Below are 19,840 nucleotides of genomic sequence, written 5' to 3'. Positions count from 1 at the left end.
TACTTTGTGTTTACTGGGAATATATTATAATATCGTGCAACTATAGATCCTTGGAAATGCAAGACCCATTTTCGGCAATAAATAAGCTTTTATTTAAACGCTTTGAATTTTGTGTACAGTGTGTGCTCTATTAAATATCTAAATTTCAGTCGCTAAAAATTACTGCGATAATGCTCAAGTTCAAGAATAAGTTACATTAACGGATTGAGCATTCGCGCTATCAAAAACGTATGTAGTGTGTCGAGCAATAAAATACAATCGGAAGTACTCTCGCTTACTATGGAAAATCGATCTCCTCGGACACTAAAAGTAATTACAATTACGCATTCGTGTAAACCTAGTCCTAACGAAAAACGCAGGTATATAATAATACTCGTTTTCCTCTTCGTACTTCAACGCAGAACTCAAGGAATTCTCCCGCACGAGAACCTCTTTCTCTCGATGAGGGGACTGCGCGGAACCGAATCTTAGCAGCCTAGGACAGAACTATTCAACATTAATTATGACAGTTACGTTAACTATATGTACATATCACTTCGAGGAATTACCGAGCGCATCGGACACACAAACGTTTATAAGCGAAACTCGAGATCTATCTAATACAGAAACGAGTAGAATAAGCGTTTAACCTTTGGTTTATCGGTGCCATTTAATACTTTTTCAGTTTTCTTGTTTATTCTCGATAAGAAGATAGGCCAAACAACGTTGTATTTAAATCTTTAATCTTTAAATCGTTGAAGACGGTTCCGTGGGATTTACAAATGTACGTATAGTTCGAAAGAGGGAGGGTCGGACGACGATCGCGAATGCTCCTTAACGTGCGCCACATCGATCCCTTTTGATTCAAAGCTGTATTTTGAGCCTCGGATAATATCCCTTGTGTTCCTTCGTTACGTGTAAGCGACTTTTCCTTCTGCATATCTTTACCTCGCAATAATACTCGCATGGTCACGATAAAGTCATGCACACTTTCGATGATGAATCGCATTTCGATAAAGATAAAAGAGTAACGCGCGCGGATAAGTCAGAAGAAAGTAAGGTTTGATTGTCCTAAAATAATAAACACTCTCTCATGGGTTACGCCTTCCGTGCAAAAATGTCAGTTGAGACGTAAAAGCGATAAATAATATACAGAAATGATGAGCCTCTCGCAGCTTCTCAGTGATGCCATATGACCACGGACGGTAGATGAAGATGATTAATCGTTAAAAGGAACGTTTCTGAGGAGGAGAATCCGGTTTTGCTACATCGCGCGTCTCACATCACAAGTCGACGTTATATCGTAATTCGGCATGAGGACGATGAACGATTATTCTCTTATCATACAACTCACGTGAAAAGGAAAAATACAGCACGCGCGTTGTCCACTCGTGCCTTCGCGCTTAAACGACTAGCCTGTGAGGCTTCGTTCCGATATTCGCTGCCAGTACTGAAAATCTAAATATAATTCATGTTACGTATACTATAGATTTTCAGTATTGGCACACATGGAAAAACAAACTTTGTTGGATTACATAAATATCTGGTGAGATATGAACGAAATAGAAATTCCAGTTAAAGTTGTCAGAATTCTTGTTCAAGTAACAAAATTTCCAGTTAAGCAGAAATTGCAACTATTCAAGTCGAGCAATTGCAAGTAATTAATAAGATTATGTTGATCAGATATTAAACAAAATCTTGTTAATTTGAACACAGAATTCTGGTAATTTCAGTCAAAATTCCGGTTCGTTCATGTCCCACCACAGACATTTGGTTAATCCAACTCAATTTTTTCTTCGATGTAGCGAATATCGGAGCGCAGTCTAAGTTTGTGTCCCTTATGCACAAGAAGAAAGAAGATGCGCCCTTTATATGACATAGAAAGGGAAGAAAATAAGTAAGGTACGATGTTGTCACTATCCTACGCGATTCAAAAAAATAGGTACTTCACGAGGTATTATAATAATTTAGATGCGGTATGGCATAACGCCTATTTACTATTTACACATGGCACACGCGTTACGCCTCATCGAATTTCTTATTTTACATCTTACATCGCTTTCCTTCCTTCCTTACAATCTGAACGTACTTGTCTCACTCGCTTTCGCAGTGCCGACCATTAATTCGCGGACATTCAAACGCAACATACGAAGGGCGACGAAGCGGCGAATGAAAAGGAACAATTTGCTGCAGGTTTCTCATGCAAAATGCATAGCCCTTTCTATTCTCATCGTCAAAAACGAACATTCACGCAAATATTCATATCGGAGAAAACATATTTGTCAACTTGTGCACCGATCATCACCGATTAAATAATCATCTGCGGTCGTTCGCGAATTAATCGTGGCACTGTCGTACATGTTCTCGCAGGTTCGCGCAATTAACAAATCTCAGTTTGAAATATGTACAATGTAAATAAGACAAAATGATCAGTGGTGGGACGTTTCCGGGCTGGATCGTATAACGCATTCGCGCGAAATACCTCGCGGAGAGGCCGCGCGCGGCGAACGCGATTCCCAGAGTTTCGCACTCTTCCCTATTATTGACATCACGGTTATTATTCGACCGGCATACACCGGTATCACATTTTCTTACGGACGAGAACTTAGCAGATGGAACCCGACGTACTACCGACCGACGTCCGACGTACGTCGCTCGTTGATCATTCTAACGCGAAATTTAGGTATTTTGATACCTAAATTAGCTGGGCCAGCCAAACAACGGTATACTTGCGCTCAACACTTCGAGGAGTTACTTCGCGAAAGGGAAACCTATAATCCGTAATGGCCTTCTTGCCTCTCTTTTCGCGCGTTCGTGAGGAGAACGCGAAAGAGGAGCTGCTCTCGGACACAACGTGCAAATTTTGATCGTGCACACGATGTGATTTGTCGTTGTTGCACAAATCGCCTGATCTGATCGGAACGTTTCAAGAAACAGGAATTACTGTTCGATGCACCGTCACAAGCAATAACACGACGAGAAAGTAATAAGATATCTATTTATGGATTAGATATCTATTTACGGATTTCTCTTACACACACGTCTAAAAATATCAGAGACTATGCTCGAAAGACTGTTTCCTGACAGCTGTGAAGAGACTTGAAATTTCATCCGCGCTTACCTGAGACATGCTACACTTATATATAATATATATATATATATATATATATATATATATATATATATATACATATATATATACATATATATGTATATATATACTTGCGTAATTTACTTGCGTTTATTACACAGAGATTCACGCTTACTCCATTTGTTGTACGCCCGTCGTGTAAAACGATGCCGAATACACTCTATACCCGGTAAATAGCAACTATAGGTAACATCCCAAACAACACAAATGTCTAAAATACATCTTACAGATATTCCAAAGACAATCATAACAAGTATAATATATTTCAGACGTCTCTAAGATATCTTTTCGACATTTATGCTGTGTCAGATAACATCAGTGTTATAACTTTCCACTTGACAATATGTAAATATAATGCGAGTGTTATGTAACAGTTATACGTTAAAGAGTAGGAAATTATAACACTGTTGTAATTTAACTATTAGTTGATATCCACTGAATAAATTTATTTCGCACACCGGTATGCGTTTTTTCGTCAAGATGTCACGTTCATTTAATGGCACCGCGTGACGCCTCGAATTCACATTTTTCCTGGCGAAATTAATTTACCAATAAAAAGAATATATCATTCTGTGACGTATACTAGTAGTAAAACAAACGGCACTCCGTCAAGGTTGTAATGACGGTCGCGTGCTTGAATAAAAATTATAAAAAAAACCTAATCTAATTTTAGAGCCTGCACGAATAATTACGCTCTTGCAGCGCAGTTTGATTAATTGATCACCGATTAAAAATGTAAGTTACGCGACATTTATTTTATGCAAATGCTTGTCGAACTGAGGACCGAACGTACGAATAAGTAATGCAAACGGATCGACCGAGATTCCACATCGTCCCCGAGTGTAATCTTTTATATTATATATCTCAAATCCCTTTCTACTTTCTACCAGGCTTTTAAAACATAAATTACATCTGTAGTGTAACGCAGAGATACGAATTAATCTTTTCTTCTCTTTCAAAAGCGTTTCAACAGTGTCTTATTGAGCAAGTGCCAACGCAATTAACTTAACTGAAATTAACAAATTGAAGCTAGAATTAATTCGTCTAGTATCTCGAAAGCTATATTAAATTTCAGGGACTCTTGGAGCCAAGGTCGATCGATTTTGGGACCGTAATGGTATGCATAAGGTAGAACCTCGGAGGAATTGAGATCATATAGGGGAGACCGGTTCAAGTTAACCCAATAATCACATTAGTCATACGTATTGATTATGTATTTACGTTAGAAGAATAGCGGAAATAATCGCAAAATGTTTCTTTTCGAATATAAGTATTTTTCCCTGAGTTTCAGTAAAATCGAGAAAATATTGCAATTGAAAAAGAAAAAATGTCTGATTTATAAAAAACGCAGTAAATTTCCGAGTCGAAATTTTGCGTTAACGTTTTTCATCGTGAGTGAATAAATTCAAGTGACGTTCTATTAGCATAAAGTTTTCTGCAGCTGCATGCTTAACCTTTTCGTGCCTCCGGCTTTCTCAGAAGAGATGCATTTTATATGGAGACGGTTCTATAGGTTTTCGGGAGCGCTGATTTCAAATCAACTATCAAAATTGAAATTCAAAATAGTGAATTCAAGATAGTGGTTATGAAATGCTGAAATATCGATATATTCAAGATAAAAGTTTGAATTATGTTTTTTTTCTGAATATTAATTATAATTCGAATGTAAAAATTTCGAGTTAAGATAATATATTTCGCATAACTGTTACAAGGAACTTCTGAGTACATTATTGCCAGTATGCAAATATGTCCGCTAGAGTTGCGAAAAAACGACCACCATAGTATACAATTGCACGGGTGAAAACACAAAGTCTTTCTAATTGATAAAGCTATCATGTACTGCGGTCAGACTTTAAGTATATAATTAGCATAATTCAATGAATTTTTGACATAATAAAAAATTATTTTTTACTACCTAAAAGTTGGATTTTTAGCAATGTTTAAATAATTATATTTTACTGAAAACATTTCAAAATGTGCGATAGTTTGTACGTGTACCTTGAATCTTCATCTTTAAAACAAGTTAAGGTAGAAGTCAATAGGACTATTTGTTTAAAAGTTATAATGATTTTTGTAAGTGGGACATATATGTCCCAGAGGCACGAAAGGGTTAACTTGTCCTGGCAGCAGGACATATTAACCATGATGCAACTCACATTCCAATCATGATAATTAGTTATCTGAAAAATTTTAACAGCGAAATTCTAAAAAAATATAACATCTCGCTCCGGTCTCTCCTGCTTCTGATCGGGGCCGTGTTGAGAGAACGGTAAACAAATCAGCTACGCGTATGGCTAACTCGACTACATTCGATTTTATTGTCTAGTCTCTTCAACGTTTCTTAAAAACTATCGATCCGAAAGTAAAAATCACGATCAATTTTCAACGAAAATCCAATTGATTCGGACGAAATCAACGTTCGCACGTCCGATCGTGTATTGCATCACGCGATACTAAAAAGCCAGAACGTCCTATTCTCTTTGCTAAGTTTTTCTTTCTCTTACTTTGTTTATTTTTCTCCGCTATGTGTACCTATCATAATCCACCTGGTGATTCGCGATTCTATCCGGAAGCGCGACATTCGACGATAAAGCACGAATAACGAGCTGTCGACACGACTGACCTCGTATTCGCACTATGTCTTTAAAACTCCGTATTACATATTGCTTTCAGGGTGACGCGCATTCGATCTGACGGATTGAGCTCGATTTTTAGCGAATTCACGACTTACCCTACATCTAAAACGCGAAGACTCGTGTATACAGATTATTTCAGGATTACACGTAAACGCTATATTGGTTAATAAAATCCGCGGAAACGGACAAAACAGTTTTAACAAAATACAGTCTTATAATTTCAATGAGTCCGTAAATTAATTTATTCAACGTTTCACACACACACAAACACATCTCCGTGAGAGAGCTCTTCGTTCCATTACATATACTGAAAAGTGGCTGATACTAAAGTTCGAAACTTCAATAATTTTTTAATTACTAAAATCAAAGAGACTTTGATGCAAATATTGGTCCATATTCTGCTCTCTTTTATCGCTAAAAGCGCCTCTAAATATGGCTTATAAGTCCATTGATTGGTTATAAGTCACTTTTAGAGACGCTTTTAGCGATAAAAAAGAGCTCAGTATATGAACCAAAGCATTCAAACAGTACATTCCACGAAAGTCTCGACTAATAGTTTATATTTCAAATCATTAGTTTCTCAAAAGCGAAGATATCGACAATCATATTGAAGCATACTCTCTTGATCCCTTCTCGACACCATTCAGCTCTGTTCGGTGCTACTGAACCTCTCGTCTTCTCTCATCAGGACATACTGAATTCCGTCACGCGTGGGTAGGAACAGAGTCCACATTCCGACAGCATAACTTGTTTACGTAATACGGCTGGAATGCGGCCTTGCCCCCACCAACTCGTCGTCAGCTGACCGTTGATCACGCGGCCACTCGACCACGTGGTCGTGATCCTATTCATAGGCGTGCAGTGCGCGAGTCTTTCTCGTCAACTAGTGCCAACTAGCGTCAATGCCCGCAAATTTCGGACGCGTTGATGCCTTGAAGAACCGAACTCGCGAATGGGCCAGCGCGTAGAAGCGTCGTGAAATAAAACGCAATTTTTTCGACGTGCGATCTCGAATGCTTCTGTGTTCTTTTATCGCCAACTTAGAAAACTGTTGCAGCCAAATATTGTGACGAATTAAAGTAAGAAATTCCCTATACGACGTATCCTTCCATTCGCGGCAAAATCGTTTCTTCCGAATTCTTTGCGAGTTCATACGTGAGGAACTTAACATATTAAAACTGTTTTGTCGATTCTGCGACTTCTGCATTAGTTGTCTACAGTTAATTGACTATCTACCTATAATCCTGAAATAACAGGCGTACGGAAAGACCGGTCGACATATTCTATATTTCGACGTTTGTGGTAAGGACGCACGGCCCCGAAATACCAATGACTGTAGACATATAAAGACCAAACCTTGAGTGAACTTTCATCGAAAATCTATCTGAGCAGGTTCTTCCCTAGTAATAAATGATTCCTTTGATCAAAATTAAAGACGTCGTACACGCAATGTCTATAATGTTACAAGTATCCCTGATATATTGTAACTATTAAAATATAATTTTCCGTAAATGTTTGCAAATTAATAACTGATGTTGCATAGTTGTTACATAACTCTTCATATAGTATCAAGCTTAACACTCAACAATCGACAGACTTCAATACACATTGTTCGGTCCTTATATATGTATAATCACTGTCGATATCCAGCTTCGTACACCTATACGTTAGAGTACAACTGGCAAACGAACGGAAGAAGTCACGGCGATTATGCGCTCTTTAAAAATTCATCACCTCCATCTTAAAGGCTTTACCCTGCATTTCCTTGTTGGCGATTTTGCTCATAGGCGGCGCGGCATTGTTATCGTCGTCGCTGTTGACATCTTCGTCTTCCTCCGGAAAGTCCTCTAGACGATCATGATATTCATCAAGCTGAAAATTAAGGAGTTGATATTAGATGTTTATAATATCAAATAGACCAACTACGAGAAAAGAATCACGAAGCTACAATCTTCATTTTTAAAGTGTGAAATATCAAATTCGACTTTAAAAATCAAAACGGACAATTGGTCTTGCCAAGAGCTACGACAAAGGGACAATTTCAAAATAATGTTCTCACTGCCAGGATGTACGCGTGATCGTAGCTTCGATAAGAATCGAGAAATTCTGCATCATGAGTGATCTACGTCTCGGATGAACCTCTGTATAGCTGACCCTCGCCACAAAGTCGAAAGCAAGCATACTGATTCGGTGCATTGGCATGGAACTAGATTTGTGTTATAACATTAACGACAATCGTTCGATATACACTTATTGCAATGACTCACGTCTTCCTGTTTTAAAAATACGTAAAGGCCTATCTCTTATAATTTATTACTATTATAAAGATCTTGTTAACTCGGGGATATTAGTATAAGAAACCGTATTAAACGTGCAGTATCTGATAAGTAGTATTTTATGATGCTTAAAATTTAGAGAGATAAGTACCTCAAACATAAATTAAATTAAAAATACTTGTATACTGAAAATATTGTGTGTTCGTAAAAGTAATTTTATTTTGAGAAATTTTCGATATTAACTTTCCTATCTGATTTCTATTCTACGCGTATAGAAAGTTCGTTTATGATATAAATTTCGGAAATTTCTAATCATGCATTCTATCCATGATGATACTTCGATCATGAATGTATTAGTATGAACGCGTTAAATTTGATCGGAAATATCGGCATGGTATGTTCTCGCTATTCGCAATCGTGCACTAATGACCAGCGAGATCATATCAAGTGAGTGTTATTCATTGCGCGGTAAAGAGAAGGGAAGAAGGAAGTACTTAGAGGCGCGAATAATCGAATAATCGAGTGATGCTCCGCGACGTCCGCGCGATAATGCCGTGTACGTGTGACGATGAATGCACTAGGAGTAACATTCAAGATGCATTCACAAAATGTTTGTACTCGTCAGGATGCATTCACAAAATGTTGAACTCACGTGTAACGTAGCTACGGGGATATCGAGTAATCGACGTTACCACAGACAGAATGGATGCTTACCTACAACTGCAGATCGTACGTTCAAATGTGAGTTACCTAAATCGCACACGCGCTTAATTGGCTCACCATGAGAACAACAATTGCGCCGTAAGGTATTACGGGTTCGACGCGAGCGGCATCACGAATACAAACGGGTCCGTGTAACCCTTAGATAGCCGAATTGTCTAATTTCTTTTATGCAAAACGCGATTAATTACAGCCTAATAGATGTGAAATTCGATGAATGCTAATCACACACACAATGGCATACGTTTTACGGCAGAAACTAATTATTCAAAAATTCGATTTCTTCTGACGCATCCAACGATAAAGCGACGAAGCGTTTCGACAATATGTATATAAAAAGATGCATCCAACGGGGAACGTTGGCGAGTCCGAAGTGTTAATCGCGAAATAGCTACGCTACGATTAAAACCATGATATTCGTCAGCCCGTGGTGCGCTAATTAAGCCGCTACTTCATTTAAAACGTTTATCACGAGGAGAAGAGCAATGCTACTTATCGAAAACAATTAATTCGAGGGGGAAAAACAATGCTACTTGTCCAGAAAGACAATTATTTCGAGGGGTAAGGCAACGTGCTTTCGTTTATCTTCGGTATGTCGAGTTATTGGGTTTTTCTGTCGCGATCTTTACACATTCCATCAACGAACGTCCACAACAAGCCATAACGCTATCTTCACGGACACATTTTCCTTCTTTTACCACATATCTTCCAACAGCCACAGCTCAAGGTTTCTACATGTAGATACATATCGACTACTGATTATAGGACGGCGAACTCTACTCACGTCAACGTCGCCCATCATCTCCTTGGTGGATACCGTAGTATCAATACGTCGAATACTGCCTTGATGAATGTCAACGTCGAGTTTCACACATTGGAATCGTCGTAAGAGGAAAACTATCGGGATCGGTGCGATACCCGCGAAAATGATGACAGCAGCGATGCCCAACACCCAGCCGGGGTAACTCGTAGGTATTGCCATGCCCTGAAAGTAAATGAGAATGCGTGATTCACACAATACCGTGATCTTCACGTAGGAATTCGAAATCCATTTCTTCCACCAATAATTCTTGGCTAATTTGCACGCTAAGTTTTGTACAAATGCAGCTTATCGCTTATTTAATGGGGTTTCCCATGACTTCTAACTTTACTTCCACATGCAGATGCAATATTCAAAGTTGAGAATCATTTGATCAAGTATAATTACAATGCTAAGGTATTTATTTATGTAGTTTATTGTACGTATCGCTGTAGTTTTCCTTACCGACGACGCGTCCCACGCCGAATATTGCGGCTTCTTGATGAACATGGAGGCGACACTAGATACCAGTATGCACACCATTATAATGGGAGCGAGAAATCGCCACGTGACTTGCCAGTAAATTCCTGGTCTGTGTCCTGTCATCTCTTCGATATCTTTCGTGAATCTGCGTTGCGCATTTACGTGATTATTGACCTGTCCTATACTGAGAGAGAAAGGGAAGAGTAGCGTGACTTTTCGACTTACTTTTCATGACCGTACACGAAAACTACAGAGATCATTTCCATGAGGGCTACCATAACGAGACCGATGGTGCCGGCGAAACTATCGAACATCTTCAGCCAGTATTCGCCCGCACCGGTACAGAAGATGAGTCCCACGAAGAAACATATCGTACAGACGACTCCTGAAACAGTGAATTGGACATTTGAAGCGAATATTTCAATGAATGTCGTGACTGACAGATAAGTTTCTTTAACATGTAAAACGTGCATCGTATTAAAACTCACGAGTTATATCAAAGCCCAAGCTAATTAGAACATATTATTTATAATATCTGCTCTTGATAGTTTCATAAATCGTCAATAGCGCTCACCTGTCATATACTGTTTCTTTATTCTTTTAAACAAATCTATATCGAAGATCACGCACAGCATGCCTTCGAGTATTCCGATTTGAGAACCCAAGCCAAGAGCGAGAAGCATCATGAAAAAGATACAGGACCAGAATGGCGCGCCTGGCAATTCAACGATGGCCTGAGTAAACACGATGAAAGCCAGTCCAGTACCCTCGGCGGCCTGAAAGCAATTATCGCTTCATTATTTCGCGACTGTAGGCCCATACGAGTTCATGGCAATATCACATTGACTCACGTTGTCCAACTCTTTGCTGAGACTGCATGTCTTCATCGTGACGTTCATGGCTGAAGAGTTGAAAGTGCTCATAAAGAGGTCGTAGTCCTCGAGTTTGAACGAGGTTGAATTAGGCAAGATTCCATTATCTATCAGGACTTCCTTCGCGCTAAAACGAAAGCGATTTAACGTATCTTCTGTGTCCCCCTGTTGTTCGCCACGCTAACGATTATTATACATGTCCCGTCCCTCTACGACTCGGTCCCTTCCCTTTTCAAATACTTCACTGCCAATCTCTGACTTTAAGCAATTTAATTAAATTAATTTAAAGTATGGTATAACACAATATTATAAGAGTCATCGCGGATCTTGGTACAAAATTTAAATTTGTCTTCAGAAAGATATTTATTTCTAACAGTATCAGACGCGCGCGCACGCTTCGGAAAATTTTCTCGAATTAATATACGCGAGAAATTCATTTTCCATGTTAGACTCGGCGTCCTGAAATCCCCATTATTTTTAGTACTACTTTCCATTACCTCTTCCTTTTAGTTAAAGGAGAAATATTTTTTTATTTGTTTCTTTTTACGATTAATTAAGTTAAATCGTATCGCGATAAGATATATTTTCGTTTTAGCAAGTGTAATAGAAATTTTATCCGGTATCGGTATTACAGTAAAGGCTTTTGCATGTAGAAAAACTTTAACCGTAACTGTAAGGTCATAAGAAAACTGACCAATCACAGTCGATTATTTCTCGAACGCAAGGAGAATAATCAACTCTGATTGGTCAGTTTTCTTACGACCTTACGGTTACGGTTAAAATTTTTCTACGTGCAAAGGCCCTTATTGTTATATAATATTAGTCGATCAGATGTTACGAATTAATATAATTAAATTGAGTCATATGGCACGAGTTATCATAATTATTCGATAATATAGTTGATAAAGAAGCGACGATGTATCTTGAATCATCGTGGCCGTTTAAGGACACATCTCGCAGCTGTAGACGATGTAGGCACATCTATTGTCTTTTATTTTTCTTTTTATCTGCCTTCTATCTGCCTACTACCCTCTTCGTTCGATGGCGAATTTAGAAAACGATGGCCGCTCCAGCGGTCGCATTACCTGTCGACGCACTTGTCCACGTTTGTCATTGCCTTGAACCCCAAAATGGCGAAAATGACAACGCTCGCGTAAATGGCAGTAAACGCGTTGCACACGCTCACCAGGATCACGTCCCTCATGCAGTTGTTGTCGGGTGTATTGTAGCTGCCGAACGCAATCAGAGAACCGAACGCCAGCCCGAAACTATAGAAGACCTGAGTTGCCGCGTCTAGCCAGACCATAGGCTCCAACAGTTTCTCGACCTTGAACGAATGAAATGAAATGTCGATTATTCGACGTCTGGCCTTTCCCGCCGCTCGACTCGCCTTTTCCACCTACAAGAAAACCTTCGATCGTCACCTTTGGTGTGTACATGTGTGCCAATCCTGCGCTCGCGCCTTTTAACGTTATCCCGCGGACAAAGAAGATGGTCAGCACGACATACGGAAACATGGACGTAAAATATACCACCTGCAAGGCGTAGGCGGCATTCAGACAGTGCTTTGCGATTTATCGTATCACAAATTGATCATTATACGTGAACTTACTTTGCCGGACGATTGTATCCCCTTCATAACAATGAAGAATACGACAATCCAGCTGAGCAAGAGGCAAAGTACTATCCACCATTTGAGACCCTGGCCGTCATCGATCGATGGCGCCGCGTCCAAAGTGGTCCTGTACCAAAAATACGCGGTCTCTGAACTTTTGGCGCATTCCTCAATTGGCTTGTTGTCCACTTTCGGGCATTCTTTCCACGGCAGTGATTGCTAAATTGCGTCGGAATATTCAAACGGATTATTAAGGAGCACTTTAAGGGCATCGTTATTGTGTCATTATTCGCCGTTTAAAGGTGATGGATACTTACACCGAAATTGATGGTAACAGTCTGTCCACACGATCACCATCATGAAAATAACAATAAATGTTAATATCGCATAAATTTGCGGAAAGTATAGCTTCCGCTTATTCGATACAGTTATAGGTGCAACGACTTTTATTATCTATTCAAGCTAAAATAGAGAAAAACCGCTCGAAACATTCGACTGTATCGATTCATGTCACGAACTTTGTCGATCTGCTCACCCTTAACGAGTTGAAGAGGTAGTAGAAGCACCAGGTAATAATGACGTTGTAGTAAAGCGCAACGAAAAAAGTGACTATACACGATGCAATTCCGATGCCGCCCAACCAAGGGTGTATGGTGTTCCAAACGCCCAGGGCACCCTGTCGCATACGTTGTCCGAGGCCTAGCTCGATCAGAAAGAGGGGTACACCCTCCAGAATGAGCATCACGAAGAAAGGGATGAGGAAGGCACCTAAAATATACAATTGCGAGTGTCGTTTTAGAGGAATTTCAATCCGAGTTACGATACAGACGCGCTCGACGTGGAGTATAAATAAAAAGAAATCGCCACAGAAAGGCTGAAGATATATAATTGATTATGCGCGTATATGTATGTAGAGATACTTTTAATCATACGTATATACAGGGTGATTTTTCTCTCTCTAACTCTCTTGTGACAGACGCGTTTCGCTCTTATTTTGTACGTCCGTTTCCTGCCCCTATAACAAGACCCTCTCTCTCCCTCTCCCTTTAGATGTCTAGTTTCGCGGTCATAGTAGCCGGAGCGCCTTGTATTGATCGAGCAACCTGAGTCCTAACCCGTTCAGCTACTCTGCCTCTTTGATGCTTCTTTTGACATTCGCGCATAGACCAGAGAGAACCGAAGGGAAAATCGCGGGCTAAAGAACTTTAATGTCCTTCTCTATATCGTAATGAAACCGCACAAAATCGGCTGCAGCAAAGTGTTTTTAATTAGTTGGCTTGATCAGTCATATCCGATTACAAAGACATCGATGACGATCTTTACTAGTGACGATAATAAACGTCACGGGGGCTACGAAAGAAGAAAAGAAAAGTACACGTAAGAAAATTAAGATACGAAAGTATCGATTGCGATCGAGAATTCCTTCGCGTCGTCGTGGACTCTGAGAATGTCAGCGGTAATCCATGACGTGCGTCTCTCTCGTTCAACTTATTAAAACGGCTCGCGGACTCTGCGGCCGCTATTACGTTAGAAATCCGCGGCAGGGCAGCAGATGTTAAGTCCGTCGGTTGCGTGCTTTCCGTTATACAGTGGTATGGATCGATCGATAGGCGTTCGGCGACGCGTCGCTCCGCGTCTCGGCGCGGCACAGCACGAAGTGACGCGACACGACGCAACGCAATGAGGAAATTTCCATTGAAAGCCGAGGCTTTGGCTCTCATTTAGCCCAAAGCCGTGTGTGTACACATGCGAATAAAAAATCACACGAGAGTCAAACGTCGACAACAGTGTGACCTATAAACGCGCGCAATTTTCTTTGAAATAGCTTCTCTTCAAAGAGCGTTCTCTCTTTCTTCTCTTTCAATTTTATTTGAAGATCGATTCTGATGAAATCGTTATGGGCTTTTCCGTGATTCTCGTCACGCTCTGGAGAACATACGTAAATCGTCTTGAAAAGGTAACCTAATCGAATACGTTATGCTAAATACCGAATCGATACAGAGACCATCCTCGCGTCGAGGCGATTTAAAGATCAGCACGTTTGTGTGTATTTGCGTCTAAAATTGAATCCGCTAAGATAACAGCGCTTTTTAATTTTAGATCCCTGCGTAATCTCGTAAATGGGAAGGAGCTCTGTACCTCTTTAGGCGAACGTATTACCTACGGCAATGAAGTGGGCGTTCGTGCGGTATATCTGTTAACGGAAGCTCGATCTGCGCAGTTGGTGGATGATGGTAACCAATACGATTACGGTGTGTATAAACTTCGACGTCATAATCACGCGAGGACCCATCGCGTAGTTCTCGTGACCTACTACCTGCGCCTCGCGAAAATAGACGTATGTTTAGCAGCACCTAAAATCGTTCTCGTGATTGGTAAGAGAACGACCGCTCTCTCTTTCTTTCTCTCTTTCTCTCTTTCTCCCTCTTTCTACATATAATGACGCTCCTAAAATAGTACAGAGGAGAGAATTTTGCGATCGCGCACGCGCTCTCTCATGATGTTTTTCATCGGAGAGAATTTAATGATAAAATCCCTGTCTAGCTTGAGATGTTTACGCGCGTGTGTTGTGTATACGCGTGTCCATATATCATGTGACCCCAAACAAAACGCCACCATTACCGGGGCGTACGTCTTTAGTATTATTCGCTCGGCTGGTCGACCTTCCACGTCAAGTTAGATTAAATCACGTGTAACCTTGAACCGTCCTGATCTCGATGAATAACAGATCTCTCTTCCGCGTTGATTTTGCATTTTGTCTTATCCTAATTCGATCTTACGTACTTGCCGTATTCAGGGCTAAACGATATTGACGATATTTAAGTCACTTAAGGGGATATGCGTATCGCGAATATACGACGCAGAATAAATGTATTTTATTGGAAAATCTTTGAAATCCCAATGACTTAATCGATAAGTTCGCTCGAACCCTAATATGGGTGATATTTTTCGTAACGTTAACTTTTACATGAACGATACGAACATAAATGTACCAATCATCGTTTCTCTAAGGGGAAATTTATTAAAACTTCTACTTATAGCAAGAAAAAGAGTCTATAAAGATTGTAGCCAGGTATACCTCCCAGTATACCTAGTACTTTTCCACGTAAAATACATTGCAGCGTGCTTACATCACACTCTTTCAGCGTGTAATATCACTTATCAAATATCAATTAACGTAATTAACTTCAGGACCAGTGAACGACTGCTCAATTTCTATTCACCGGATAGAGGTAAGAGACCATCGTCTCATTTGCGTGACTCCACTAACCGCCGCTGTTCTTCTCTGATAACATATAGGAAAATCGCGTTTCAGAAATGAAAATGGGTCAAATAGACTCGAGCGGAAGAGCAGGATTAATGAAAATTAAATGAGTCGTGCAAAGCCAAACCATTCGTCGTCGCATATATGTTAAAATGAGCCGTCAAGCGTGATCTGGCAAATTAATATTAATTTTTCACCCGCTATACACGTAGTCACGGGGTGGCGGTCCTGCTGTTCATATATTAATCATAAAAATTACACGATAGAAAAATATGTGCCTTTAAGGACGCGAACGCGCGGAAATTTCGTAGCAGTTATATTTAACGACGGCGTGGGACTGTGGGATACCTGAAAATAGTCGTCGACCATTATAGTTAGCCGCGTGCTATACTGGCCTCCACTGCCCTCGTATCGAGCAACCTTGTCCCTGCTCTTCTTCGCTTTACGTCCGACGCCGTAAAGGCTGACGCCGACTGTAAGTTGCAAGATTATTTCCAATGTTGCACATAACTTTATGGCAACAAGTTCATACGTTGACGTGCGTCAACATACCGTGTCACACAGTCAAAAGTAAATCGTTAAAAAATCAGAGGGGAAAAATGCTTTTACGTTTCTCGAATTTATTCATCCAAATCTCGTTTACGTAGCTACAGGACACTGTCGAACTCTTCAACGAAATATAACACGGAAATTTCAATTTGAAAAAAAAAATTAATGTCTCGAATTAGGGTGTATACTTGGAACTGAATCATTTGGAAGTATTTCAAAATACGTATACACACATCTGAATTCTTAGTACACGATCCGCTCGTCTGAATCGAATGAACAAAAATAAATGGACGCGCAAAAATGGAGTGATTTCCGAGAACGGAAATTTGTTACTTCGCAAAAAAGCTTTCCATCGATTTCTTTTTTAATTGATCTATTTTGTTTTTTCTTTCTTTCGAGGTTGGACAAATATAATCTTGCAAGTAGTATAGGCATTATCGCGCTATTTTATAGCATATATACGAGAAAAAAAGAGTTTTTATCTCGACTCAACGTCAACGCGGACGCTGTTGTAAAGGAATCGGCGACACGTTCCTCGGATCTGACAATATATATGTATATATATATATATATATATATATATATATATATATATATATATATATATATATATATATGCGTTCATACGTGAGAAACAGGAGTTTACCTAGCTACCCACTGACACACACGTAGTTCAAGAACATCCCGAGGTGTCACTACCTGCGTGAAGGTCGCAAAAATAAAAACACGCGATTTTTCAATATTATACACGGGCGAAGTGTGTCATTGCAATATATAACGCGTATAAATAATAATGTGTTACCGTGTAATTTTTTTATAACGTCTCTCTTATACAGTAAATGTTAATTAATCGCGGAACTTTATCGTGTGATTCGTGTATTCTCATGGCATAGAAACTTACGCGCGGTCACTCCTTACATTTGTATTTACACTTTCGCCATGTACGGCACCGCAACGGCACATACTGCAATCGAATCAGTAAAGATACTCACCACCTCCGTTCTGTTGGCACAGGTAAGGAAACCTCCAGATATTTCCCAGACCCACGCTGTATCCGATAATACTGAGAAAGAATTGCATTTTGCCGCTCCATGCCGCCCTGTTCTCCTCCTTCGCCTCTGGCTGGGTGTTAACGACATTCTGATTTCCTGTCACGATCGTTACGCTCTGGCCGGTTTGGCGGTCATCGTTCAAGGGAGCCAGCTCGTGCCCATTTCTCGCGGTCTCGGACCTGACTACCATTCTCTCGGGACTCTCAATAGATACACGAGGAATCGATCACCCTGCTGGCCGGTGGCTCGCGGAACGTAATCGAGAGATCCTCAACACACCCTTCGGATTTGTTTGCGGAGGGTGTACGCGTGACGATCTCACGTGTCGCTTCTCCTCTTTCACCTCTCACAGCTCTGGTGATTTTCTCTCTGATGCGCGCGCCCCTGTGGGCTCTCTTCTCTCACCTCTCCTTTCCGTCAATCCTTCCGTATTATTCGACACGATTCGGCGGAAACATGTGTATGTATATCTTCACGAATTTCTCTCACTGGTATATCACCACCACCACTACTACCAGCACCTGAACCACCACCACTACTGCTGCTACCGCTTACCACCGCCGCGACGTCTCGCCGATTTTAACGAGAGCGACGGTGACGAGCAGCAGTCGATGTACAACAATAACAGCGATAACAATAACGTCAACAACAAGTAACAATAATAGTGGCAACGGCGGTTATCTTTATTTATTTAATCGTAATATCAACAACGCTCGCTCTTCTCTCGTGTCCGTAGAGATACCCGAGAGATCGATCCTTCGCTCGAGCAGAGCGACCAACGACGATCTGGCGCGCGTCGGTAAACCCCTCGACGAACGAGAAGTAGTCTCGATACGTTTGAGTTCCGCTCGTCTTCTACCGATGCGAGTGCGTCCCGATGATGATGGCACTTGTTATTGACTGTTTGCGGACGCGTAAGCGACCGCGTAGAAGTGGGCCGCGGCAGGATGGAAAGGGTGTGAGGTATGAGAAAGGATACGTCATAGGACAAGCTAGAACCTAGTCGTAACAAGGAGTGGGTGGCGCACGTCGTAGGTGACCCAATAAAAATTGCGCGTTGATACGAAAGGAATCCTCGACCTCGCCGTGTCACGTGATTCGTACGTAGTCCTTATTATCGAAGGACACAGACGCCCAATGGTGAGGGATAATGCGAGAAGTCAGTAGGTGTTGCCTGTCGTCGATGTTGATACTGGAAGATACGACGGTCAGACCGCGGGGTTAGACGCACCTTACACCTTACGTTTGGAAGAAATCGTAGTGTGTGAAGAACGGTATGTATGTGGGAAGAGACGAATGCAAGTACGCGCGTCGTTAAAAGTTACCCGTCGGGACGAAATATCGATCGATCCTCCGCGCGGAAGCGAGACTTCTGAATGAGGGAAAGAGTTGGACTGACAGAAGGAGAGTACGAGTAAGAGAGGGACGAAAAAGAGAGAGAGAATGAGAGAGACAGAAAAAGAGTGAATGAGAGAGATAGAAAGAAAGAGAGGACGCCGAGAAGACTGATTCCTGGCTGATTCGGGTGCAAGGTTCGATGTGGCTCGTGACGTGTGATGCTTGATATCTAAAATAGCACAATTTGTTTACGGACGATATTCTCGTTAGCCTTTAAACTCATCAGCTTCGGAAATCAGGGATAACGATGGCCTCTTTCCTGCTTCGTAGGTCAAATTCCTTGGTTGTTACTTGCAAATAAAGTATTAATCGGGAGTCACGAATCCAGCATCGTATTTGATCTCCCTCGATTCGGACTTGCTCGTGAGGAAGACGTAGTCGCTGACGTTGGCGTTGCGCTTTCCGTCGTCGTCGCCGTCGTCGTCCTCGTCCTCGTGGTGCGATCGTTATCTCCGACTCAATTTCAAGGACGACGTCGAGGATTTCACTCCAGACGAGTTGATTACTTAAACTCAATAATCTTCGGACGTGTCGGGCTGATGTGAACGCAGTGGACGCGTGTGTGTCGACGAAGCGCGAGATTTGTTGGGCATTTGGTACCCATGTATAATACCACTCTTCACTAGCGTGTCGAGCTGCCCTTGCGCTTTCCCTTCTGCACCTCTTCGTCGGCACGAAGTAAAACGTCTCGTTGGCGCGAGTAGCCCAGACGACGGACCCGCGTGAAATTTTGCAATGAGTGTCTCGCAGCTGGGGAATAATGCGACTCGTTCGAACGTCGATATCGGACTGAGCCGTTGCTACTGCGCGACGATGTGCGCGCGAGGGAACTTACGGAACGGGAACCTCTGGAGCGACGTCGACGAAGGTTCGTTCTACCCGTGGTCTAGTCCCTCGATTGGCCGAGGTAATTGTTCGCGTACGCGCATACGCCGGCCGGCCGACCCTTTTCAAACGGTGGAGAGCTCCAACGCGCGCGCGCGAAACAGACAGAGAGAGAAAGAGAGAGAGAGAGAGAGAGAGAGAGAGAGAGAGAGAGAGAGAG

At 41.3% G+C, this 19,840-nt stretch overlaps 1 protein-coding gene across 3 annotated transcripts; it reads right to left on the bottom strand.

Moving 5' to 3' along the window:
* Window positions 1-68: 68 nt before the first annotated feature.
* LOC116852324 (sodium- and chloride-dependent transporter XTRP3) lies at window positions 69-19,768 on the bottom strand. Of its 3 annotated transcripts, XR_004379744.1 has the most exons (13): window positions 17,338-19,768; window positions 13,067-13,299; window positions 12,849-12,869; window positions 12,529-12,750; window positions 12,341-12,451; window positions 12,002-12,243; window positions 10,896-11,043; window positions 10,619-10,820; window positions 10,270-10,429; window positions 10,027-10,189; window positions 9,547-9,747; window positions 8,695-8,762; window positions 7,500-7,638 (listed from the first exon to the last, which is right to left on the bottom strand). XR_004379744.1 is itself a non-coding variant. In XM_032832532.1 (12 exons), exons 1-12 carry the CDS (start codon window positions 17,585-17,587, stop codon window positions 7,486-7,488), a joined length of 2,106 nt encoding a protein of 701 aa, XP_032688423.1. In that variant the 3' UTR covers window positions 69-7,485. The 3 variants fall into 3 exon arrangements, 2 of the variants coding, with proteins under 2 accessions (XP_032688423.1, XP_032688425.1); XM_032832532.1 differs by lacking the exon at window positions 8,695-8,762 and having other exon boundaries at window positions 69-7,638; window positions 17,338-17,587; XM_032832534.1 differs by lacking the exons at window positions 8,695-8,762; window positions 17,338-19,768 and adding an exon at window positions 16,145-16,269 and having other exon boundaries at window positions 7,486-7,638.
* Window positions 19,769-19,840: the final 72 nt, after the last annotated feature.

This window comes from Odontomachus brunneus, unplaced genomic scaffold (genome assembly GCF_010583005.1).
Source record: "Odontomachus brunneus isolate Ranch 3 - 2012 unplaced genomic scaffold, Obru_v1 Obru_scaffold_215, whole genome shotgun sequence".
Lineage (NCBI taxonomy): Eukaryota > Metazoa > Arthropoda > Insecta > Hymenoptera > Formicidae > Odontomachus > Odontomachus brunneus.
The sequence above is the reverse complement of the archived record's forward strand: the minus strand, read 5'-3'. Positions and strand labels throughout refer to the sequence as shown.